The sequence below is a fragment of the Nothobranchius furzeri genome, chromosome 19 (genome assembly GCF_043380555.1).
Source record: "Nothobranchius furzeri strain GRZ-AD chromosome 19, NfurGRZ-RIMD1, whole genome shotgun sequence".
Classification (NCBI taxonomy): Eukaryota; Metazoa; Chordata; class Actinopteri; order Cyprinodontiformes; family Nothobranchiidae; genus Nothobranchius; species Nothobranchius furzeri.
In genome coordinates this window covers 25,499,914-25,523,462 of record NC_091759.1, presented here as the reverse complement: position 1 = coordinate 25,523,462, position 23,549 = coordinate 25,499,914, and the positions used below count along the sequence as shown (strand labels likewise).

Genomic DNA, 23,549 nt, shown 5'->3' with positions numbered 1-23,549 from the left:
CCTCCATTCTGGGTTCAGACTCGTGGATCAATGTCCAAAGGATCAGAAGCTTCTCAGCCCTTTGCTTTTGTTTCATTGAGATAACAGATCTCGTTTCCAAGAGTGATCTACATTAATCCATTAGGAATGTGTTACTGTGTCCTCTACTCTGTCTAGGGTAGCATCATTTGGACGCCACAGTTCTGCAGAGTGTGCCACCACCACCACCTCCCGTGCATGCTCGGACAGTCCGTCTGTGTGAGAAGGAAGTGTGCAGTGTGTGGTAAATGGCATCAGCTGTAGGTTTGACTGGTAAACAAACTAGGGGGTCCCCTTAGCTGAGGAGAGAGGAGCAGGTGTGTTCCTTAACCAGTCACTCAAAACGCTTCATCATAATGGGAGTCAGCGATGCTCATTTAAGCCACTGATGACTGACGACCACAGCCTGGCTCACAGGTGTTCAGTTGTCTGCAGGTCTGGCAGCTTTTCTGGGGTTGACTGGGATAGTCTTCACCTCAGCTGTCCTCAGGCTGACCCTGGGCCTGTAGGCCTGTGTGTTTTCTGTTTCCTGCACCAACATACCTGGTTTTAATCCATCTGTGATCATCGGACTTCTCAAATGCTACAACATGCAGGGCAGTGGCCCTCCAGGAGTAAAAATGGAAAAATAAGTAAAGAAAGGACGTCCTGAGAGGACTTCCGGTAGTGTAATGACCGTTTGTGACAGCAGGTGGCGGTAGCGTCCGAGAGAAGCGTTATTAAAAAAAACAGTAGAGAGAAACACCGAGGAAGAGGAGACGACCATGTTGATTTAAAGGAAGAAACACAATAGAGACGATTAAATTAAAGACATTTTCAGCTAATTTAAAAGAAACTCGTTGAATCACCGCACTCTGCGTATCCATCAAAGTCTGAGGAAGAAACTGAGGTATGTCTTGTGAACTTTGAGCCGTTCTCGGTCTTTTAAAAACAAGTTGGTGGAAGATTAGCTCGACGCTAACAGCTAAACTAGCCTCGAGGCTAGCTGTCTTGGTAGTTCTGTTCTGATTCGGATCCAAAGAAAGAACCAGATTATACCCACATGAAAACGACTAAATAAACGAATCAGCATCACGACTGAGTTAAATGGTCATAAATAGACTCGTGGTGTTTCGGCTCCGCGGTCATTTTTGGTGGGGTTTTTTTAGCCTTTAGCGGCTAACGTTTCTTGACATGCTCTACAAACCTCACGGAAAGTTATTTTTACGAAGCGAGTAAAATTTATTGGAAAATAGGCACGATTTTCTCAAACGGGGGTACAAAAGTAGGTTTTTAGTCCTTTTTTTCTACAATGCTTCTTAAACGGTTAATTCGTAGACCTGAGCCTGAATTTAAAACTAAACGTTTGTGGAAAACCAACAGTTTAGCTTTAGCCGACCCGCAACCTTCAGGTTGATGAAGTTGGCTTTAGTTTGTTCGTTTAACGCGAACGCAGCTGGTGGCTTCAGGTTTGTGTCATCTGGACGGAAGTTGTCCTTGGATGGTTGTTTTGTTTAAAACGCATCTTTATTTAAATGGCTGAGTTAAATGCGATTTTCTGACGTGTTTTTTTTTTTTTTTTTAGGTGGTGAAGTTGGAGTCTGGATATTTTGGAGGCAGGAGTTGGGTCAGGACCAGGCTGAACAGCGCGTGGTTCTGGTAGAGGAGGTTTCACACCTGGAGCACAAAAGAAACTCACTGAAGACTCAACAAGGAGGCAAAGCTTCTCTGCTTTGGACTGGAAACCTCTTGTTGTAGGATCTGTTTTATTTCCTCACACGAAGCAACAGAAACTCAGAGGAAATAAACTACATGAATTTTGGGGAAGAACGTTTACAAAGTTATACAGCCGTCTTTTTTCAGGAACACAGAGTTGCAGCCGCTCTTATGAACTCTTTATGGAAACGAGAGAAATAGTTTAAGTAGTAAACAGAAGTATTGGACTGAGATTATTCTTACTGAACAAGCTGTTCCCCAGGTGCAGATTGCCTTAGTTGTTCTGTTTCAGGACTAGAACCACTTCCATGCTTGTTCACGTATAATTTTCTATATTGTGGACAAGGGTATTCATGCATACGAATGCTGATTTCTCTTCATTTTGAAGAGCTTTTGTGTACAAACGTGTTTTTGTTGTTTGTGCGTCGGCCACTCTGTTGTTGGAGGACTGACTACACACCTGTTTATATGTAAATATTCTCAATCCTCTTGTTTTTGAAACGCTTGGACAGAAAAAGTTGTTTAACGCTTTATCAAACTTGTTGCTTTTTAACTTTTGAAGAGATTTTTTAGAAATTAAAACCTAAGAGTAGAACCATCTGAACCTTGGGAGTCGGGAGGAAATGGCAACGGCCCGAACAGAAAACGCCGGCCCGGTTGTGATGGGACTGAATAAGCAGAACGGGCAGCTCCGAGGCCAGACCAAGCCCGCTTCGGTCCAACCAGCGTCCGCGGCTCAGGAGAAGAGTTTGGGCGCTCCGCAGAAACCAGAGTGGGGGGGCATAAAGTTTGGAGATGACTGGAAAAAAAGCTTACAGCTCCCCCCTAAGGACAACCGGGTCAGAACATCGGTAAGTCCCGCCACAGTCGGGTTTCGTCCAAGCTCAGCTCCGACTTTTCTAACTGGTGTGTGTTTGTCGCAGGACGTCACGGCAACCAAGGGGAACGAGTTTGAAGATTACTGTCTGAAGAGGGAACTCCTGATGGGCATCTTTGAGATGGGTTGGGAGAAACCTTCACCTATCCAGGTGAGGCCTCTTCTCACCACGGTTTTCCCATCAGATCCAGGAGCTTCGGAACGTTACGGCAGGAAAACACACTAACGATCTTTATGATGCGGTGCTTCTGACATCGCTGGTTGTTAGTCATGAGCTTGTAGCTCCGTGGTTCTGGTCAGCCGTGGTTCTGTTGTGGTCCAGCTGCTCGGCCCGTTTTGCTGCCATTAAAGATTCAAAATGTAATCAGATTATTATTCTGAGACCTGACGTAGGTTTACACTGTTGTACAATACCTCTCCTCACCAGCAGGGGTCCCTACAGACGCTAAGTGGAAGTACACCTTATAACAAATTATCGTCCACAGCTGTAAGCAACGACTAATCCGGTTTAGCTCCCAGTCCTAATCCCAGCTGAGACGCCCTTTCTCCCGTCTCCACACACAGCTGTCGTTTCCCTCAGCTAGAGCTCCTAACCAGGAAGTTACCTTCTACCTGAGTGCAGCCATGTTGGCGTTTAATGGCGGTCGGGTCACAGTGTGGGTTCCTGCACAGGAGGAGAGCATTCCCATCGCACTGTCGGGACGGGACATCCTGGCTCGAGCGAAGAACGGGACGGGGAAGAGTGGAGCTTACCTGATCCCCCTGCTGGAGAGGATAGACCTGAAGAAGGACCACATACAGGGTAAGGCACCCCCACCCACCCCTTTTTTTTATTGCCCCGCCTCCCCCCTTATGTGTCTCACCAGCATTTGTCCCGTTACAGCCATCGTCATGGTACCCACACGCGAGCTGGCGCTGCAGATGAGTCAGATCAGCATCCAGCTCAGCAAACACCTGGGAGGAGTCAAAGTCATGGCGACCACTGGGGGCACCAACCTCAGGGATGACATCATGCGCCTGGATGAGACTGGTACACACACACACACACACACACATATGCATGCACGCACGCACACATACGCACACACACATATGCATGCACACACACACATATGCATGCACGCACACACACATGCATGCACGCACGCACACGCACACATACGCACACACACATATGCATGCACACACACACATATGCATGCACACACACACATATGCATGCATGCACGCACGCACACACACACACACACACACATATGCATGCACACACACACACACACACACACACACACATATGCATGCACACACACACATATGCATGCATGCACGCACGCACACGCACACATACGCACACACACATATGCATGCATGCACGCACGCACACGCACACATACGCACACACACATATGCATGCACACACACACATATGCATGCACGCACGCACGCACACACACACGCACACATATGCACGCACACGCGCGCACATACACACACACATATGCACACACATACACGCACACACACACACATGCACATACACACAGACACACATATGCACACATACACACATGCACATACACACAGACACACATATGCACACACACACACACACATGCACATACACACAGACACACATATGCACACACACACACACACAGACACACATATGCACACACACACACACACATGCGCACACACGCTCATACACACACACATGCACATACACACAGACACACATATGCACACACACATACACACAGACACACATATGCACACACACATACACACAGACACACATATGCACACACACATACACACAGACACACATATGCACACACACACAAACACACACATGCGCACACACGCTCATACACACACACATGCACATACACACAGACACACATATGCACACACACACACACATACACACATATGCACACACACACACACATGCGCACACACGCTCATACACACACACATGCAAACAGACACACATATGCACATACACACATATGCACATACACACACATACACACAGACACACACACACACACACATGCGCACACACGCTCATACACACACACATGCAAACAGACACACATATGCACATACACACATATGCACACACACACACACACACACACACACACATGCGCACACACGCTCATACACACACACATGCACATACACGCACACACACACAGACACACATATGCGCATGCACACACACACTCCCAGCTAAGCCCTGTGTGTTTCCAGTGCACGTGGTCATCGCTACACCTGGTAGGATCCTGGACCTGATAAAGAAGGGCGTGGCTAAGGTGGACAGGGTCCAGATGATGGTGATGGACGAGGTAAGAGAATCAGGTGTGTGTGTGTGATGGGAAGTGACCCGCTGAACGGTTCTGGTTCTGGTCTCAGGCGGATAAGCTGCTGTCTCAGGACTTCGTGGTGCTCATCGAGGACATCATCAGCTTCCTGGCTAAGAACAGGCAGATCCTGCTCTACTCGGCCACTTTCCCCATCAGCGTTCAGAAGTTCATGGTGAGTAATCTGATTACAAATCCGGTTCTCCCTCAGAACGGTCTCCTCCCAGTCCGACGTTCCATCTCTGGTTTCTCGTCTGCAGGTGAAGCACCTCCAGAAACCGTATGAGATCAACCTGATGGAGGAGCTGACGCTGAAGGGCATCACCCAGTTCTACGCCTACGTCACCGAACGGCAGAAGGTCCACTGCCTCAACACGCTCTTCTCCAGGGTAACGGCGAGCCTCCGGCCTCATCTCACCGCTTCTGCAGCACCTCCTCGGCAGGAGGAGGTGCCGCAGTCTGAGAAACCTTCAGTCATGGCTCATTTTTCTGTCTGGCAGCTTCAGATCAACCAGTCCATCATCTTCTGTAACTCCACCCAGAGGGTGGAGCTTCTGGCCAAGAAGATCACCCAGCTGGGCTACTCCTGCTTCTACATCCACGCTAAGATGATGCAGGTGGGCGGCCCGTTTCAGACGTTCCGGTTCCGTCTGACCGGGGCCAGCTTTAATCCCGGTGTGTTTGTGTGCAGGAATACCGGAACCGGGTCTTTCACGACTTCCGAAACGGGCTCTGCAGGAACCTCGTCTGCACTGGTGAGTTTTAGCGTCAGACGCTCGTCCTGTCTGAGTGTGAGACGCCCACCAGAGACCCGAATCTGTCCTCCTCCATCAGATCTCTTCACCAGGGGCATCGACATCCAGGCCGTCAACGTGGTCATCAACTTCGACTTCCCTAAAAACGCAGAGACGTACCTCCATCGCATCGGAAGATCAGGTGGGTTTCATTCCCGTTCTCCCTGGATCCGGGCCGGTACCCCGATCTGGACCTGGTCTCTTGTTGAAAGTGGTTCTCCAGAAGGTCCGGTTGGAGTTTTTGGACCAGAACCTGCGTGAGCAGCAGCAGGAGAGCTGTTCCTGAGATGTAAAGCATGATTTTGTTCTCCAGGGAGGTTTGGTCACCTGGGTCTGGCCATCAACCTGATCACCTCTGAGGACCGCTTCAACCTGAAGGCCATCGAGGAGCAGCTGGTCACCGACATCAAGCCCATCCCCAGCAGCATCGACAAGAGCCTCTACGTGGCCGAGTACCACTCCGCCAGCGGCGACTGTGAGGTGGAGGAGGTGGAGGAGAAGCCAGAACGCCAACAGGACAGCACCTAGAACAGGTGAACGATCCAGAACCTCCAGAACCAGAATCTCAGCGGGTTCCCACTGTTGGAGACTAACGGAGACGTTCGTTCCCTCTGGAGTTCCGAACCCACCAGAACCCGTCTCTCTGTGAGTCTGGGACCGCTTCAGGATTGTGACTAAATGTTTAATCCTCGGTCCCGGTACCGGTTCGGTTCTGTCTCCAACAGCCCAGTGAGATGCTGGTTTAAACCGGTTCTGCAGAAGTCCTTGTTTGATTCAGGAGGGATTGTTCTGTCCTAATCCCACTTTTCTTCTTGCCTTCAGAACATCGGGACACTCCGGGCTTTTGCACAACCATCAGCTCTCTCTCTCTCTCTCCAAGCATCCCACCGGTTCCACCTCGGTTCTGCAGAACCGGCTGAACGGACTTAAAGGCTGATTTTAGTTTCAGAACCTTTCCTGTTTGTTTGTTTTTGTAAACTGTTGTTTTGCACCAAACTCAAACCGGACTTGACTCACTAACGACTCTCAGAACCGGGTCTGACCTCCGGCTGCAGGTCCGGTTCTGATGTTACCGCGGTGCACCTCCACCAGCCTGACTCTACTCTCTCACTGCTGTCACTTAAGTGCCTTAATCCCCCCCCTTCCCCGTGCACTCGCCCATCGTTGTCCCGCAGCAGCAGAGAACGAGCACAGACCAGACCAGAACCGGGCTTATTTGGACCGCCGTTGTGCAGCAGTACCAAACGCGCCGGTTCTCTGCTGAGATGCGTTCTGCAGCCATCTTGAATGTGAAGCGTTGCAATAAAAAGGGCCGCTTGACTTCTACCCTGCATGACTCCTTCCCCCCCCCCCCCCCCCCCCCCCCCGAATCAGAATCAGAATAAAGACCCGGAGCGCTGCATGGGTCCGGGTCGGGTCAGGTGGGTCGTCTCTGCTGGTGAAAACTGTGATTCTATTGGCCGAAGCAGCTGGCGGGTGAAACCAAACCCGGCCAGTAACCATGGTGATGCTCGCGTCGGTGAGTTGGTGCAAAACAACACTTTGGGCGTTCGGTGGTTCTGTTCCTTCCTCATCTTCTGGAGCAGAACCTTGGTTCTGGGCCTGGACGTGTTCCGGGGGTGAATGTGTCTGCTGCCAGGGTTCGGTTCCTTTAGCTTCTTTGGTTTGGAGCTCCTGCTCCCGGAGGACGGACTCCTCCGGGAGCAGGAGCTCGTCACAAACGCGTCTGGGTCGTGTTTTCTTCTTCTCTGAGGTGTAAACGGGACGGGAAGCGGCTCTGTTATCGGACCGGCGGAGACGGTTCTGTCCGCAGCAGCAATACGTTAGTGGTGGTTGTGTGAGGGGCGGGGCTTGTAGCATCTTTAAACAGGCAGCTGGGACGTTCGTGTCCTCCTTACGGAGCGCCACGAACGACAAAAACACAAAACTTTAGCTTTTTAAGCTTTAACGCTCGAGGCTTTCGGCTCCGGGAGTCTGGAGGTGTTCTACGCCTCTCTGGTACCTGAAGCCAGCAGCAACACTTGGGTTTAAAGTTGTTTTCACACACAAACAAACAAACAAACCTGGTTGTGTTTTAGGTGTCAGAGGGCTGAACTGGACAGAGCTGGTGGGAATCTCCGGTGGTTCCCAGCAGCTCCGGTTTTTTCCAACAGGGCAATCTTTATACGAGGTGTTACGAATCATTCTGAGGCCGCAGCAAGATTGTAAATGATTCGTTGTTTACTCTTGTTTACAATTCCTACGTACGCAAAAGCTTTTGCTTCAAAGGCGGAGGAGGAATGTTTAGTTTCCTTGTTTTGGGAATGGCATTTCAGGATTGAAGCAAACCAAAAAAAAGTGGTGTGTGTGTTTGAATGTGTGTGTGTGTGTGTTTGAATGCGTGTGTGTGTGTGTTTGTTTGTTTGTTTGTGTTTGAATGAGTGTGTGTGTGTGTGTGTGTTTGTTTGTTTGTTTGTTTGTGTTTGAGTGTGTGTGTGTGTTTGATTGTGTGTGTGTGTGTGTGTTTGAGTGTGTGTGTGTGTGTGTGTGTTTGAATGAGTGTGTGTGTGTGTGTGTTTGTGTTTGAATGAGTGTGTGTGTGTGTGTTTGTTTGTTTGTGTTTGAATGAGAGTGTGTGTGTGTGTTTGAATGAGTGTGTGTGTGTGTGTTTGAATGAGTGTGTGTGTGTGTGTTTGAATGAGTGTGTGTGTGTGTGTTTGAATGAGTGTGTGTGTGTGTGTGTGTTTGAATGAGTGTGTGTGTGTGTGTGTGTTTGAATGAGTGTGTGTGTGTGTGTGTGTTTGAATGAGTGTGTGTGTGTGTGTGTGTTTGAATGAGTGTGTGTGTGTGTGTGTGTTTGAATGAGTGTGTGTGTGTGTGTGTGTGTTTGAATGAGTGTGTGTGTTTGAATGAGTGTGTGTGTTTGAATGAGTGTGTGTGTGTGTGTGTGTGTTTGAATGAGTGTGTGTGTTTGAATGAGTGTGTGTGTTTGAATGAGTGTGTGTGTGTGTATGTGTTTGAATGAGTGTGTGTGTTTGAATGAGTGTGTGTGTGTGTGTGTTTGAATGAGTGTGTGTGTGTGTGTGTTTGAATGAGTGTGTGTGTGTGTGTTTGAATGAGTGTGTGTGTTTGAATGAGTGTGTGTGTGTGTGTTTGAATGAGTGTGTGTGTGTGTGTTTGAAGGAATGTGTGTGTTTTGTGTTCCGTCTCCAACGTCGGCGTTCCTCAGGGACGTGGTCTGTTATCTGCTTCCAGCTGAAACCTGGACTTGATCACATTCCTGATCGGTCGTCCGTCACCTGTGTGTGTGTGTTTAATGATGACCGGGAGGTCATCTGAAAAACTCCAAACATGGAGTCGGTGTATATCAGTAAAACTCTGAGGAAGTTCTGATGATCGATGAGCGCCTTGTGTTGAGGCGGTGTGTGTGTGTGTGTGTGTGTGTGTGCGCGCGGAGTGCTGGGGGTGGGGTGGGGTGGGGTTAACATTGGGTGAGGGTTCGGGTCCGTATAGACGACAGGAGAAACATCCTGATGTGATGATGAATCAGATGTGGTTTTAAAGTCCTCAGCAGGTTTCTGACTGGTTCATGAGTTAAAGTCAGAAGTTGGAGCTTCAGAGGCTCTGAAGTTTTCTCTACGAGCAAAAACGTTTCTTCATCTGCCAACAGAGAAACTCTGCTCTAGCTTCTGTTTTCCTTCCGACCTCAGTGGCTCGCTTTGGTTCTAGGATTTGATTTTCTCCATTTTGAACGTTACACTCAGGAAGTTTTTCTTTTCCTTCTGAATGACCCCAGCAGTCATTCTGATCCGTGAAGCTCCCGTCTGATTGGATGAATCACAAAGTAAATTCCTTAAGTTTTTCTTGACCTACTGAACGGATTCGGAACCAAATTTGTGTTGACCTCTGCTGTCAGAGTGGAAACATGCAGAGGCTTTAAAATTCAATAAAATGACCTGAACTTCACTTGTTTTTCCTCATTTATTCTGGTGTGTGTGTGTGTGTGTGTGTGTGTGTGTGTGTTAATCAGCAGGACTTCATGTTTCATATTAATTCAACAAATCAAGTTACTAATACTAAAGTAGCCTACGAGATGTTTATTTGTTCTTTGGTATTTACTTGATTACTTCTAGGCCTACTTGAGTAAAAGTGCTCTTATTGAATAATCTGCCTGAACCGTTTCTTTAGTGCTTTTTGTGTTTTTGTGCCACATTCTGCTGCTCAGAAGTCATCAGGATATTTTTGACGGTTAAGACTCGAGACCGTAAAACTCAGCGGCGGCTGGCCAGTAGAGGGCGATAGGGCGCCGCCCTCCCAGTTTCCCCACTGTTTTTAATTTTTATTTAAAAATAAATAAATAAAATTAACAATAATCACATATTCTAAGTTAATTGTGTGTTTTGTAACAAAAATAAATCGTATATATATATATTGGTCTCTGCCGAGCGGTGGAGGCTGTGTGCTGTTTTCAATCGCCCAAACAGGACGAGACCGGTTGTCCAATTGCTGACAAGAAAATCAAAGGGTAGGAATGGGAATGTATCCAATCAGCGTCGACGTTGTTTCAGAAGCATGATGGGCGATAGAGCTACCGCCAAGGCTTTCGTTGGTGTTCGGTAGAACTCGGAGAGTCTCGACTCCAGCAGGTTTTTGGTCGTGACTCGTGACGCACATGGAGCAGACGCAGACATGGACGCCAGTGCGCCTACAACATGGACACCGGATCTCAGCAGCCACTGAATTCAGTTCGGTCTCTTCTCCAGTATCCGTTCGAGAGGAGAACTATGGTGGAAAAACTTAATGTCAAAGAGCTTGGACCAGATCAGCCCGACGTAAAGATAAGCCAGCAGGACAAGGAGAGAGGTAAACACGACGCTTCTCCCAAAATTGGTACACCAGGAAGCAGTGGCTAGCTGGATGCAATCACGCTAATGCGTTATTTTGCTTTCCGTGTTTGTTATTCAAATCGGCTGGGATCCACAGAAGGTGGATGTGGAACTTGTGTCTCATTGGGGACTCCATTCCTTCTCTGACTGAGGAATGCAGCGCATCAGTGCAGCAGCCAACAAAGAAACGGAGGACGTTTGGACAGGGAGAACAGCAGCTGGGTGCAGAGGTAAGCTGTACATTACATTTCTGTAAACAAGACAATCAGAATCAGAAATCCTTGGTTGTCCCACAAACCGGGATATTTGTTTAATAACATGTTTAATGTGCAATAACTGTAAAAACTCATTTCAACACACATACCTATTATACATATTTAATCATGTAAATGTGTATTTCAAGTAAATGTGTACATACATCAATCTGATTCCATTTTACTTGTTACACTTCTGCTGCAGCAAACACATTTCCCAGCTTTTGGGACAATAAAACATTTCTGATTTGTCCCAAAAAGTGGGAAATATGACATTTGTAAGAGGATACTGATGACATTATTTCCTATGAAAGTGTTTCCACTTTCCATAAGTCCTAACAGTGTACATTTCTGGCATTTTGTCTAAGTGGTGTTTACTACCATTACTGTAACAGTGACCTGCTCATAATTTTTCGTGTTCACTCAAATGTTGAAATTAAACAAAATGTTTTGTTACTTGCCTCTTGCATTGCCTATTTACCATATATGGTCGTGTTATTTTATGTGCAATTTAATGCGGTATTTTTCAACCTTGGTCCGCAAGGCAGCGTGCCAATAGTCAGACACACCTGGATTAATCCGTTTGTCCAGTGATGTAAGACAGGAAATAAAAGAGCTGTGCTTAATTCAGGAAATAGTGAAGTTGTGCACAAAGCTCAGAAAGCACAAGTTTGTTTAAACAAAAAAAATAGCACAGCCCCACTAAAAATATTTTTCACCAGCCGCCACTGGAAAACTACTGAAGGTTGGTTTTATTAACGGAAGTTGTTCTTCTGGTCCCTCTGGAGAACTCCGTGTTTTTAGTGGATCTGAACCGGAATGACTTTGAATGTTTTGAGTCTCCAGATCCTAAAGTTTGATCCGTTTATCGACCTTGAAGCTTTTTCCTAGCCACCAAGCTAGACCCGCCCACCAGCCGGCCCGCCTTAAGTCTCCTCCAATCAGAAGCCCTGTGTTTCTAAGCTCCTTCTCATTGGAGGAGTCAACTCCCTAGTTAAGCAATTGCCTTTGATGACGTACATTTTATCTGCGAAGATGATTGGCGCGTCTTTGAGTGACAGCTACGTGCACCAGTCATAATGCGATGTGACCAAACTGGGTCAACGTAACTTCCTCTTCTCGGCACCGCACTTCCGGCTGCTCCCGGAACCCACGACGTGAGTGACGCTCGCTTGTGTTTTGAGATCTTTTCAAGTGTTCTGGTGAAAGCGGCCGAGTCGTTTGGACTCGGGCCGAACCTGCGGTTCCGCTCGTTTTAACCTGCAGCCGCTGCACCTGAGCGTCCCACCTGTCCTCTCCTGTGGTCCGGAACCGGAACTTATTAAAACACAGCGTGATTACTGAAGTGGATGGGGCTTATCAGCTCAACCAGAACCAGACATCTGGGTCAGCTCTGTGAGATGGTTCTGGTCTGCAGCCAGGGACCTACCAGATGTGGACCAAGAAACGGGAGCAGGGGTTCTGATGTGGAAGGCTTCAGCGGGCAGGTTGGGGTGTTGGTGCTGACCCGGGTTCACCTCCCAGAGGTTCTACAGAAGACTCATCAGAACCAGACCAAGGAGGAGGTCCGCTCTCTTTGACCCGTAGAACCTTTATGAAGAATTCAAGAACCAGTTTAGCTCCGAACCTACAGAAGTAATTCCAGTATGTGATCCAGGGAATTTTCTGTTCTGATCCATGGAGACTTCGCCTCACAGCCTCCGAGGCCTAAATGTTCTGCTGCTAATGACACCAGAACCGGTCCAGAAGAGTCCAGGAGACGGGATGGAGTGAACTTTGAAGCTTCTGCGACTTTCTTTCGGCTGACTGCTGAGCCAGGTGGACCAGAACCGATACCAGAGGCGGTTCTGTCCCCGTGAGCAGAACCAAACACGGGTCTATGGTTAGGGTTTAAAACCATTCTTCATTCTGCTCCTTTTATATTTTTGTCCTCAGCGGTGTTCCCGCTGCAGATGGAGGGGTCCGACTCATCGTCAATAAGGGCCTCAGCAACCACTTCCAGGTCACATCTGTCCCTCTTAACCTAAACGGATCAGAACCGGTTCCTCTGCTTGTTCCGTCTTTCCAGGTGAATCACTCCGTTCTGCTGAGCTCCTCCGGAGACTCCAGCTACAGGTGTGGAGCCGCCTTCATCGGGTCGATGCAGACCGGTCCAGCTGAGGTACGCCGACGTAGAACCTCCGGTTCCGTTCTGGGCTGTAAGATGAACGAATGGACGAGTCGTTCTTCTTCTGCAGGTCTTTCCCGTCGTGCTGGGAGACATGGACCACAGTGGCAGCCGGAACGCCCAGATCATCCGGTGAGCAGAACCGGCCGTCGTTTATCATCATGGATTTAATCCATAGTCCGAGTCTGGCACCGGTGAACGCTCCGGCGCCTCGACCCAAGAGGCACTGATGCTTAGTTGTAAATAAACTTATTATTATTCCTTTACGTTGTGATTTTCGTGCAGGTTGATGCCCGTTGGCTGGTGAACGCGCTCAGAGCTGTCTGTCTACGATACTGACCTGTCCCAGAGGTTTCGTTTCCTCCGGCGATCTGCATCTGTGACGCAGATAAGGACTTTAACGACCGCCGGAATTCCGTTCAAAGTTTCGTTCCTGTTTTCACTTTAATTTTTTCATATTTGTGTCCGTGTTAACTATAGTTAATAATTATTATACGATTAACTATAGTTAATAATTATTATACGGTTAACTAGAGTTAATAATTATTATACTATTAACTAGAGTTAATAATTATTATACTATTAACTAGAGTTAATAATTATTATACTATTAACTAGAGTTAATAATTATTATACTATTAACTATAGTTAATAATTATTATACTATTAACTAGAGTTAATAATTATTATACTATTAACTATAGTTAATAATTATTATACTATTAACTATAGTTAATAATTATTATACTATTAACTAGAGTTAATAATTATTATACTATTAACTATAGTTAATAATTATTATACGATTAACTATAGTTAATAATTATTATACTATTAACTAGAGTTAATAATTATTATACTATTAACTATAGTTAATAATTATTATACTATTAACTATAGTTAATAATTATTATACTATTAACTATAGTTATATAAGATGTTATTCTGCATTCTGCTCCTTTTCGTTCAAATTAGATTTTTTGTTATGTGTTTCTTATTGTTTATATGTTATTTGTTTTTATTTTGAATGAAATAAATGGGAAAAAAACTATAGTTGTTACTGTTACTATTACAGGTATTAATAAACGTTTTATTATTGTTGTTATAAAGTCATCACCAGAGTCTGCCTCTCAGTTTAAGTAAAACTTCATGAAGGTGATTTTTAAACGTTTATCCTGTTTTTTACTTTTCCAAAACTTAGTTTTTTTGTTTTTAAGTATAAGTTTGGTTTTGTTCCGCGGGTCGGAACCAGCCGGAGACCCGCTTCTTCAGGAGGAAATCTGAAGTTATTTCAAATTCAAAGATACTTTATTAGTCCCTGAGGGAAATTAGAGCAAGTCACCCCCAAGTCAACCTTTTTGCTGATAAACTACGTAGCGAGTGTCTCGCCGGGCGGTACACACACGTGGTGGATAAACTGTCAGTGTTGCGCCCTCTTCAGGTAAACTCTGCTCTGCATTTCATTTAAATCTGCCATCACTATTGGCTAAGAGGTGCCCTATGACCTTAGCTGGTACCATATGATGTCACAACGCCGTTGTGAGCCTGTGTGTGTATTTGTTAGCGGCTCCGCCCTCTCGGTCTGCTAGGCAACAGCATTTGTTGCATTTTTCAAACAGGAAGTGGGAGCAGAGTAAGAATCTGTTAGGGGGTGACTTGCTCTTCAAGTTTTTGTGGACTTGGATAAAAACTCGTGGGTCGGTTCTGTGTGAAAAACCAGCAGCTTTTATTGGATCAGTGAGATGTTCCAGAACCGGGTTTTCACATAAACATATCAGATGTGAGTCTGTTTACTGGGTCTTCTGGGTGAAGGACTCCCACAGAGCCGTCAGCTGAGCCTGCAGGTCCTGAGCACTGGAGTCCAGCTTGGCCTTCAGCTCCTCTCCATACGGAACCAGCTTCTGCTGGATCTCCTGGCTCTTTTGGGTCAGCTGGGACTCGAAGCTCTGGGCCAGAGGAAGCACACTGCTCTGGAAGTCCTCCAGGCTCTGCTCCATCTTCTGCCTCATGTCCTCGGTGTAGGGGACCACCTGGGCCTGCAGCTGGGTGGCGCTGGTCTCCAGCTGCCCCTTCAGAGCCTGGCTCTTCTGCAGCAGGGCGGCCGACAGGGCCTCTGGGTCCACGGACTCGGCGTAGGGAGCGATCTCCTTCTTCAGCTCCTCCACCTGGTTCTGGAGCTTCAGCACCATCTGCTCGGCGTAGGGCTTCACGTTGTCGCCTACACCCGTCAGGTCGTTCTCTAGTCGGGCCTTCAGCCGCTCGGCCTCCTGGGTAAAGCGGGTCATGAAGTCCTGGGTCAGAGGGGCCACCTGGGTCTGCAGAGAGGCGATGTACTGGTTCACCCAGTCGGTGTTCTGAGCAATCCTGGTGCTGAAAAATAGAAACAGTTTCATCATGGTTCTGACCCGGTCCTGATCCACTTTAACATCTTTAAGATTCCCAGAACTTCTGATTCCTGTCAGTTTTTAAAAAGAAACTAGCAGATCAGTCTGCTGCTAGTTCAGTTCTGGTTCTGGTGGCTTGACCCAACTCAGGCTCATCCTCTTTCTGCCTGAGTGGTTCAGAGACACACATATTCTGAAAATGTTCTGGTGTCATCGAAGTCCAAAGAAAAGGTCCTTTAGACCTCCTGGGGAGCAGAAACTAGAAAAGTGAAAAGAAACTGGGTTCTGGACTGGATCAGGGGTTCTGGTTCCGACCTGTAATCAAACTGGACTCTTACTTCACTTCCTGTCCCAGCTCAGATGCCTGGATCTGCTTCAGGGAGTCCTCAGCGGTCTGCGTTGCCCTGGCAACATAGTCCCAGAAGGCCTCCCTCACCACCTCCATGTTGGGTTTGGGCGGGTCGGCCCACAGGATGTTGGCCCGGCAAACTGAGGAAGAAGCAGCAGGTCAACATCACCTGGTCACCTGGTTTCAGCTAACATCAGTTCAAACAGGAGGTGAACTCACCTGAGAAAAGAGCGAGAACCACGAGGACCTTCATGACGGGACTCTGGACTGGTTCTGATGGGTGAAACGGGTTGGTTAGTAACTCGGATCAGTTACAGAAAGCTCTGAGGAAGTTCCTACCTTTCACAGGCAGCTTGTTCTCCGTCAGCGCCGGATGACTCGGTGCTGCTCAGGCCGGCGTTCCCGGGTTTTATAGTCCGGTTGGAGGTTAAAGTCCTGCTGGAGCTGCCCTGCTGGACCCGGTCCCGTCACCGCTGTCGCTCCACATCACTCAGGTGTCTCATGTACTGAACCGAGACGGGGACGTTTTAAAGCACTTAAACGGCTCACGTGCAGCAGTTTGTTCCGGACGGTTCTGACCCGACTCGCAGCAGAAAATAAAACAACAGTCGAGGAGTTTTAAAGCCTTCATTTGAGTCTTTTTTAAATTAAACATTTAATAAAACTGCAATAAAAACTACTAAATAAAAATAATCTACCAAATATGGGGATGTTTTAGTGAAACATCAACATAAATCCTTAATATGTTATTTTTACACGGATTTACTGTTTACCTCACTTGCACACACTAGAATGTTTAACTGCTGCTGTGATGGAGTCAAATTACAGGATAAATCTGTCAGATTAACTCTGATGGACACAAACACACCTGTCCAACGTCTGACTACACCTGGACTTTACCCCCTCCCCCACCCTGCCATGAGTGAGACACACGTCCTCCAAAATCAGATTATAATCTGGAACAGGTAGAACATCCAGGTGTTCTTCATGTCCTTTAAAAGCTTAAGCTTTATATTTATCATTTTATGGGTTCACTGCTTTATTTTATTATCTCCCAACAATTATTTTATTACTCAACTAAGAAAACTTTTAAACTTGATTTAGTTTGTGATATTTTGTCCTTTTTACCAGAGCAGCTCGGGGTTCAGTGACAACACAACATCTGCCCCATTAGCCAACCTGCTTTTTCGTGCAAATCAAATTCACCCTTTTTCTATTCTTCTCTGGACGTCTCCATCATGGCGGGGCTGCAGAGTGGGTGGGCTGCGTCCAGTGGTTGGTTGGGGCGACCTCTCTTCAAACGGAGATCTGCAGATAACCCAGTTCAAACTCCATCTGCTTAGTGGGGGAATAGTGGTAAAATGCTTGTTGCAAACTCGAGCATCAGGTGGGAGCTCGCTGTTCTCTGCTACACCAGCTGAGTGCAACCACTAGCGCCCAATTTCCAAGTCTAGTAGAAACGTTCAAACCCACAGAGCTACCACAACCCGCTACACAACACCATCTCCCCATCCTAACACAGTAGTAGCCTTCAATAAACTCAACTTGCTCACGATATAGAACACGAAACTACAATGTGTAACAGCCAAGCTAACACTGAATATGTATCTATAACGAGAAAGCTATGCTAAAGATTATGACAACGCTAATGTTGAACTATTGCTAACCTGCTAACTGTCGTACACACTCACTTGCAAATCGAACTCCTAACTCGCCACAAGGCTCGACCACAATGCTTTTATGACCTACAGCCACAGCGCTGCTACGTAGTACAGCACAGGCTACGTAGTACAGCACAGGCTATGTACGGCTACGTAGTACAGCACAGGCTACGTAGTACAGCACAGGCTATGTACGGCTACGTAGTACAGCACAGGCTACGTAGTACAGCACAGGCTATGTACGGCTACGTAGCACAGCACAGGCTATGTACGGCTACGTAGCACAGCACAGGCTACGTAGTACAGCACAGGCTATGTACGGCTACGTAGTACAGCACAGGCTACGTAGTACAGCACAGGCTATGTACGGCTACGTAGTACAGCACAGGCTACGTAGTACAGCACAGGCTATGTACGGATACAAAGCACAGCACAGGCTACGTAGCAGTGTAAGCTTTAGCCATTGGCTTATGGGGATTCAGAATCAATCTGCTGCTAAGTGTTGAACTGAAGAAGGCGCTAGACTGATGTTTTTATGCTGAATTTTTAGTTTTTAAATAAAATACACACGTGTCTAAAACACTATTTGACCCTCATTTTTACAGTTTATTAGCATAAAGAGTTGATTGTGGAGTGACTCGCTCTTTAAAGCCCTTGTTGCTGTTTGGCAAATGTGCTATCGTGCGCAAACCGTATTTCAATAGCATTCACTGCTAATTGGAGGGAAACCGTTAGCTGTGGGTAACCAACGTTAGCTTGCTAATCTGGTTAAAAAGTCAAAGAAGACAACAATCTCTCACTCTGAACAGTTTATGTAAAAACTAAAATGACTGAATATGTCACATGCTGATTTCTGTCTTGTTGTGATAGAACGGTAAGCTAACAGCTATGTTGGTGAGTTCTCAGTCAGGTCGTGGAAATCCAAATGTGTTCGAATGAAGGAAACTGGACTCCTTTTGTGTCTTGAAGCTAACAGCTAGGCTAAACACAGGTAGCTCACGCTAAGAGTTTATGAGACTAAAATAAAAAATATTTTGTAAATGTTTAAAACTTTTCAGATGAATAAATGAATGTTTCAGTCTTGTTTTGGCAGTTTTGAGTCAAATTTTACATTTTTTTGGTCATAATTTTAATTATATAGCAAAAATCTGAAGGAATGGGTAATAGTGTGATGAATCCGTTTAAAACTGAGGAAAATGTCATTGTTCTTAAACTTTTAACATATACTTAAATGTTTTGGTGTTAAAAATAAAGTGTGATGGTTTTACTTTAAATGTGATCGTGTGTGACTCCAGGTTGGAGTTTCCCTTCAAGGCTTTTGTCTGCGTTTAATAAAATCATGTTTATCAGCAGCTTTTCTCCGCAGGACGGCCTCAGCTCAGCCTTCTTATCGGGCTGTGGGCTGTTTAAGGACACTCTGAGTTCTCCAGTACAGATAATTATTGAGTCAGATGGCAGAACCGGACCAAAGTCTCTCTCACATCTAGCTGACCCATAAAAACTCAGAGTTTGTCAGGAACATTCAGACACTGAAGCAGAATGATACAAAGATCATTACGCGTTACATTTGTTTTTATACACGCTGATATTCAGATAAAAACGGAGTCAGGTTTTCTCAACCAGAACGAGTAAATCTGCTGATGATTTCTGTCATTTTACTGGTTTGTTTCTTTATTCTTTAACTCCATCAGCTGAGTTTCACTCATTTCTATAACAAAAGAAATCACAAGCAGAACAAAATAAAAATGAACACCAGCAACACTGATTTATTCATCGTTATAAAACTGCCCAGACTGCTGGACCACCAATGGAAAATTAAATATGATCTTTGTTTGAATTTCTGACAAAAAATGAACAACAAAATCAGTTCATTAAATGTTTATGTGAAAACAGTTTTTATGTGTTTATTGTTGTTTTCTGTTGAACAAATCTAACATTTTATTGGGAAAAATCCAGAGCAATAGTTAAATATTTTAGCTCTTTAACCCGTAGCTCTGAGCTCAACTACAGAAAATTGAAGAAGTTAAACAGCATTTCAGTACATTTTTAGTACCTTTGTATTATTTACCTTCATAACCTTCTGACAACTGAATTTTTATTGGACGCGATTTCGTTCTAGCTATTTCAGAACCAAAAACATCAGGGAGCTCAGAGATTCAAGACTGGACCAGGAGTCCTAGACCAGATCAGGGATTCTAGACCGGACCAGGAGTCCTAGACTGGACCAGGAGTCCTTGACCAGATCAGGGATTCTAGACCGGACCAGGAGTCCTAGACCGGACCAGGAGTCCTAAACCAGATCAGGGGCTCTAGACCAGATCAAGGATTCCAGGCCGGGCCTCTAAAGTAACTTGGTAAATTTAAAGAGAGACCCAAACATAACAGAATTAAATCAAAGTTCAACATGAAGATGAAACATGTTGAGTCTTTCCTTCCTTGATGATTAATCTATCAAGTGTCACACAAACAGAAAACAATCTCATCATAATGTCCCGTTTAGACAATATCAGGGTTTCTTGTATCTGAACATGACGTTCATGAGAACATCCATCCTGTCTGATGGGCTGTCCCGACCTGGCGTCATGCTCTAACCACAAGGCGTTCGCTCTACCAGGCAGCTGCCTATAAATACTCCAGAGGGCACGCTTGACATTCAGCAGCTGACTGAGCAGGTAGTCCTCCAGCTCCTCACACTTCAGCACACAGCTGAACTCAAAGAGCTAAATAGGTGTTTCCTCTCAGGTCAGACATGAAGATCCTGGTTGTGCTACTCCTGGTCTTCTTCACAGGTCAGAGAACTTCTTTCTTCCAAGTGTCTAAGGCAACAAATAACTAAAGCTTTAATCTTTGTTTTACTTTTGCAGCCTGTAATGCTGGTTATGATGACCAGCAGCAGCAGCAGCAGCAGCAGCTCCTGCAGCTGCAGCAGCAGCAGGAGCAGCCGCAGCAGCAGCAGGAGCAGCCGCAGCAGCTGCAGCAGCAGTATGGACATCATGGATATCATGGGCATCATAAACATCATGGACATCATAAACATCATGGACATCATAAACATCATGGACATCATGGGCATCATGGACATCATAAACATCATGGACATCATGGACATCATGGGCATCATGGACATCATAAACATCATGGACATCATGGACATCATGGATATCATGGGCATTGGGACGATTACAACCAAAAAAAAACAAGTCCCTATCAACATCAAGTGGAAATGGTGCAAAATGCTTTCTGGGACTATGTGGGAAAGACAACCATGACCAGCAAAGAGTATGTGTGGCACATCAGGAAGTCCGCCCCAGGAAAGAATCTGTGGTGAGAAATCCTTCATGCCAAAGTGTTTCTCTGGAACTCTGAAAGAGTGTTTATAGAGTATTTGTTGGTTTTGGTTCCCTTTCAGTGAAATATCTATGAAAACTGTCAACCGATAAAGATTTACTTTAGAAAACACTCCAAACCTGAAGGGGGGCATGCTTTAATCAGTGTTGTGTTGGTGTCTTTGCAGTGAACTCATCTCCACGAGCATTGAAGCCATCTATGGGTTCTTCAACACGGTGTATACTCAAGTGGTTCTTTGGACCAACGACTTCTACCGTAAATTCTGTCATGAAATAGACAACCTGAAGTATCACATGGAGGAATTTATGGAGGATCTTGAAGGTGGTGTCCTATTCCACAGTACAGAGATGGCAGCTCAACTGCGTTGCAAGATGGAAGACATGAAGAAGTACATTGCCTACTACATTGAGTCCTTGGACCCCAAAGGCCTGAAGGAATGCATAATGGGGCAGATCCAAGAGCTCCACGGCGAGATGTATGAAAGCTGTGAATACATGCAGAATTATGAGCACCATCAACCTGACCACCATTATCATCATCACAAGCACCATTACCCCAAGTATACATGTGACAAGAATAAAATAGATGAGCACATGGAAGAATTCCAGGGAATCATTCTTCTGATGGTCAACAACTTTGAAGGCCAGCTGGACACCACAACCAATGAGATCAACAGGAAGATGGCGCCACGTGGAAAGAAGCATAGTGTCAGGATGAGTGACAATGAAGAGGAAATGAATGACCAGCTGAGGGACATGTGGAGAACCTGGGCAGCCAACAATTATTAAGGGCTCAACTAAAGCTTTACCTTTACTGCATCAAGATGTTAATGAGCTCCATACCTGGTCTGCTACACCAGGAGAAGAGGCAGCATCAGCCTTGAGTCTTTAATCGATAGCACAAGGATGTCATGATTTCCTTAAGTCCTAATGAAATGTCTGATTTGCTTTGATCAAAATACAAGATTACTGAACCAAAGTCCTCTTGTGGTGTTTACTCTCAGCTCCTTTCTTAGAAAACGTTTTTAATGAAGATTCGCTGGTTTTGTGTTTTTGAAAATGGTTGCATTCACACAAATAACTCCTTTGATCTTTGATCACAGGCAGCAAACTGAGCTAACGCTACAACAACCCTAGCTAACCATAGCAAACTGTTAGCTCAAATGACATTTAGCTGCTAACTTTTCTAAGCTAACTGCCACATTGCTAGTGTTGGTTAGTGCTCATGTTTACCTAAAAACGAAATGTTACAGGTAGCATTTTGGGCGTCTTGAAGCTAACAAACATGATCAATAAGCAGAACCTGGAACCGTTTCAAACGCCCGTTTGCGCTACGTCAGCTTGGTCTGCCCTGGTAGGGTCACTGCATGCATAGAAGCATTGTTCGTGTGGAGCTAGCCACATGACCAACGTGCTGGCAGTAAAAGCACACAACAAATAAAAGACATCTGAGCTAACAAATGCTAAAAAGTAAAAAGAATAAACAATCAAATCAAACAAACAAAAATAAACATGTAAACACGAACACACCAAAAAGCATGAAAATCATGAGTGTGCCGCAGTAATCACGTGGAAACGATTTCAGATCAGGTTGAAACCAGATGGTTGAGGGCAGCAGTAGCTCAGGAGGTTGAGCAAGGTAATCGGAAGGTTGCAGGTTCGATCCCAGCTCTGGACAGAGAATTCTGTTGTTGTGTCCTTGGGCAAGACACTTAACCCACCTTGCCTGCTGGTGGTGGTGGAGGGACCGGTGGCACCTGAGCTCGGCAGCCTTGCCTCTGTGACTGCGCCCCAGGACAGCTGTAGCTACATCGTAGCTCATCACCACCAGCGTGTGAACGTGTGTGTGAAAGGGTGAATGATTGACTGTAGTCTAAAGCGCCTTAGAGTCCTCAGACCCTGAAAGGTGCTTAACAAGTGCGGGTCTTTTATGTTTATTAATCTGACGCTCTTATCCAGTTGTGAACCTATCGGGCGCGCTGTGATCTGTGGGGGAAACCGGAGTAGCCGGAGGAAACCCACGCATGCATGAGGAGAACACGAAACTCCACGCAGAAAGGCTGCAGCCGAGTTTCGAACCTGCAACCTTCTTGATACAAGGCAGCTGTGCTAACAACTGTGCCACCACGCAGCCCATTTACGTAGGTTGGTTTCATGAGCTGGTTTAGGAGTTTTTCATGAGGTTGTTGGCTTATGTGTGGATCATGCGGCATCGAGGCTTTCCGAGGAATTTTCTGCTTAGTTTCCTTATGATGGTGTAAATGTCCACGCATACTGATGACTTCTTCAGTCATCTGTGTGAACGGGGATTTCTGGAACACGTTTTGGTCTTACACCAGTTTCATTAAATCTGCGTGGATACACGTTTGTTCAGTTGACTTTCATGATACAAACGTGACCTTTGACCTTCTCCGTGCCGTGCTGGATATCAGCTAAAAACTCTTGAGTTTCCTGGACTCTTCTGTCACATGTTTAACACACAAGGAGGGAGTCGTGTGTCCCTCCAGGACACCACCCACCCCAGCAGCGTGTTTTTAAAATCCTGACCTGTGACGCGAGCCTTCGGAGCGCTACGTGGAGCCAAAACAACACACACAGCAATAAAAGATGACAACAACGCAGCTCAGGGACGGAACTTCGGACGCAGGTCACGATTCCTCTGGAGGTTTATTGGGTGGGATTGATTACAGCTGATCTGTATAAATACGGAACGGCGGCTTGAGTCGGCCTCACAGACGTCACGCATCCAGTCAGACATCTGAGGTGAGT

The 23,549-nt window shown here is 46.0% G+C and overlaps 5 protein-coding genes across 8 annotated transcripts in view; 4 read left to right on the top strand and 1 right to left on the bottom strand.

Annotated features, from left to right (window-relative positions):
* Positions 1-743: 743 nt before the first annotated feature.
* LOC107394885 (probable ATP-dependent RNA helicase ddx6) lies at positions 744-9,698 on the top strand. Its single transcript, XM_015974050.3, has 13 exons — positions 744-907; positions 1,583-2,564; positions 2,637-2,741; positions 3,263-3,392; positions 3,474-3,620; positions 4,850-4,944; positions 5,012-5,134; positions 5,220-5,348; positions 5,460-5,576; positions 5,651-5,714; positions 5,794-5,895; positions 6,067-6,286; positions 6,576-9,698. The coding sequence occupies exons 2-12, from the start codon at positions 2,337-2,339 to the stop codon at positions 6,279-6,281; spliced, it is 1,455 nt and encodes a 484-aa protein (XP_015829536.1). The 5' UTR covers positions 744-907; positions 1,583-2,336; the 3' UTR covers positions 6,282-6,286; positions 6,576-9,698.
* A 110-nt stretch (positions 9,699-9,808) lies between these two features.
* tomm40l (translocase of outer mitochondrial membrane 40 homolog, like) lies at positions 9,809-13,553 on the top strand. Of its 4 annotated transcripts, XM_054745537.2 has the most exons (5): positions 9,809-10,595; positions 10,716-10,848; positions 12,941-13,033; positions 13,110-13,171; positions 13,325-13,553. In XM_054745537.2, exons 2-5 carry the CDS (start codon positions 10,723-10,725, stop codon positions 13,344-13,346), a joined length of 303 nt encoding a protein of 100 aa, XP_054601512.1. In that variant the 5' UTR covers positions 9,809-10,595; positions 10,716-10,722; the 3' UTR covers positions 13,347-13,553. The 4 variants fall into 4 exon arrangements, with proteins under 4 accessions (XP_054601512.1, XP_054601510.1, XP_054601511.1 ...); XM_054745535.2 differs by having other exon boundaries at positions 12,941-13,171; XM_054745536.2 differs by having other exon boundaries at positions 9,809-10,848; positions 12,941-13,171.
* Positions 13,554-14,741: 1,188 nt separating this feature from the next.
* Positions 14,742-16,250, bottom strand: LOC107394958 (apolipoprotein A-IV). Its single transcript, XM_015974185.3, has 4 exons — positions 16,112-16,250; positions 15,992-16,045; positions 15,762-15,912; positions 14,742-15,409 (listed from the first exon to the last, which is right to left on the bottom strand). The coding sequence occupies exons 2-4, from the start codon at positions 16,023-16,025 to the stop codon at positions 14,830-14,832; spliced, it is 765 nt and encodes a 254-aa protein (XP_015829671.1). The 5' UTR covers positions 16,026-16,045; positions 16,112-16,250; the 3' UTR covers positions 14,742-14,829.
* A 129-nt stretch (positions 16,251-16,379) lies between these two features.
* Positions 16,380-21,576, top strand: LOC107394957 (apolipoprotein A-IV-like). The gene is made up of 3 exons (XM_054745511.2): positions 16,380-20,222; positions 20,298-20,757; positions 20,948-21,576. The coding sequence occupies exons 1-3, from the start codon at positions 20,183-20,185 to the stop codon at positions 21,567-21,569; spliced, it is 1,122 nt and encodes a 373-aa protein (XP_054601486.1). The 5' UTR covers positions 16,380-20,182; the 3' UTR covers positions 21,570-21,576.
* The window catches only part of apoea (apolipoprotein Ea), a 3,947-nt gene continuing 1,973 nt past the window's right edge, over positions 21,576-23,549 (top strand). Inside the window, exon 1 of the mRNA XM_015974183.3 lies at positions 21,576-23,543. The gene's annotated coding sequence lies outside the window, so the exon portion shown is untranslated. The remainder of the gene's footprint in view (positions 23,544-23,549) is intronic.

Bases quoted from the DNA above. Each gene is read 5' to 3' on its own strand.
- LOC107394885 (XM_015974050.3), top strand. From the start codon at position 2,337: ATGGCAACGGCCCGAACAGAAAACGCCGGCCCGGTTGTGATGGGACTG. The intron at 2,565-2,636 runs GTAAGTCCCGCC...TGTTTGTCGCAG, and splicing joins ACAACCGGGTCAGAACATCG to GACGTCACGGCAACCAAGGG. The intron at 5,135-5,219 runs GTGAGTAATCTG...TCTCGTCTGCAG, and splicing joins TCAGCGTTCAGAAGTTCATG to GTGAAGCACCTCCAGAAACC.
- tomm40l (XM_054745535.2), top strand. From the start codon at position 10,723: ATGTGGAACTTGTGTCTCATTGGGGACTCCATTCCTTCTCTGACTGAG. The intron at 10,849-12,940 runs GTAAGCTGTACA...CCGTCTTTCCAG, and splicing joins AACAGCAGCTGGGTGCAGAG to GTGAATCACTCCGTTCTGCT. The intron at 13,172-13,324 runs GTGAGCAGAACC...ATTTTCGTGCAG, and splicing joins CGGAACGCCCAGATCATCCG to GTTGATGCCCGTTGGCTGGT.
- LOC107394958 (XM_015974185.3), bottom strand. From the start codon at position 16,025: ATGAAGGTCCTCGTGGTTCTCGCTCTTTTCTCAG. The intron at 15,913-15,991 runs GTGAGTTCACCT...CTTCTTCCTCAG, and splicing joins GGTTCTCGCTCTTTTCTCAG to TTTGCCGGGCCAACATCCTG. The intron at 15,410-15,761 runs GTAAGAGTCCAG...TCTATTTTTCAG, and splicing joins GAGCTGGGACAGGAAGTGAA to CACCAGGATTGCTCAGAACA.
- LOC107394957 (XM_054745511.2), top strand. From the start codon at position 20,183: ATGAAGATCCTGGTTGTGCTACTCCTGGTCTTCTTCACAG. The intron at 20,223-20,297 runs GTCAGAGAACTT...TTACTTTTGCAG, and splicing joins ACTCCTGGTCTTCTTCACAG to CCTGTAATGCTGGTTATGAT. The intron at 20,758-20,947 runs GTGAGAAATCCT...GTGTCTTTGCAG, and splicing joins GCCCCAGGAAAGAATCTGTG to TGAACTCATCTCCACGAGCA.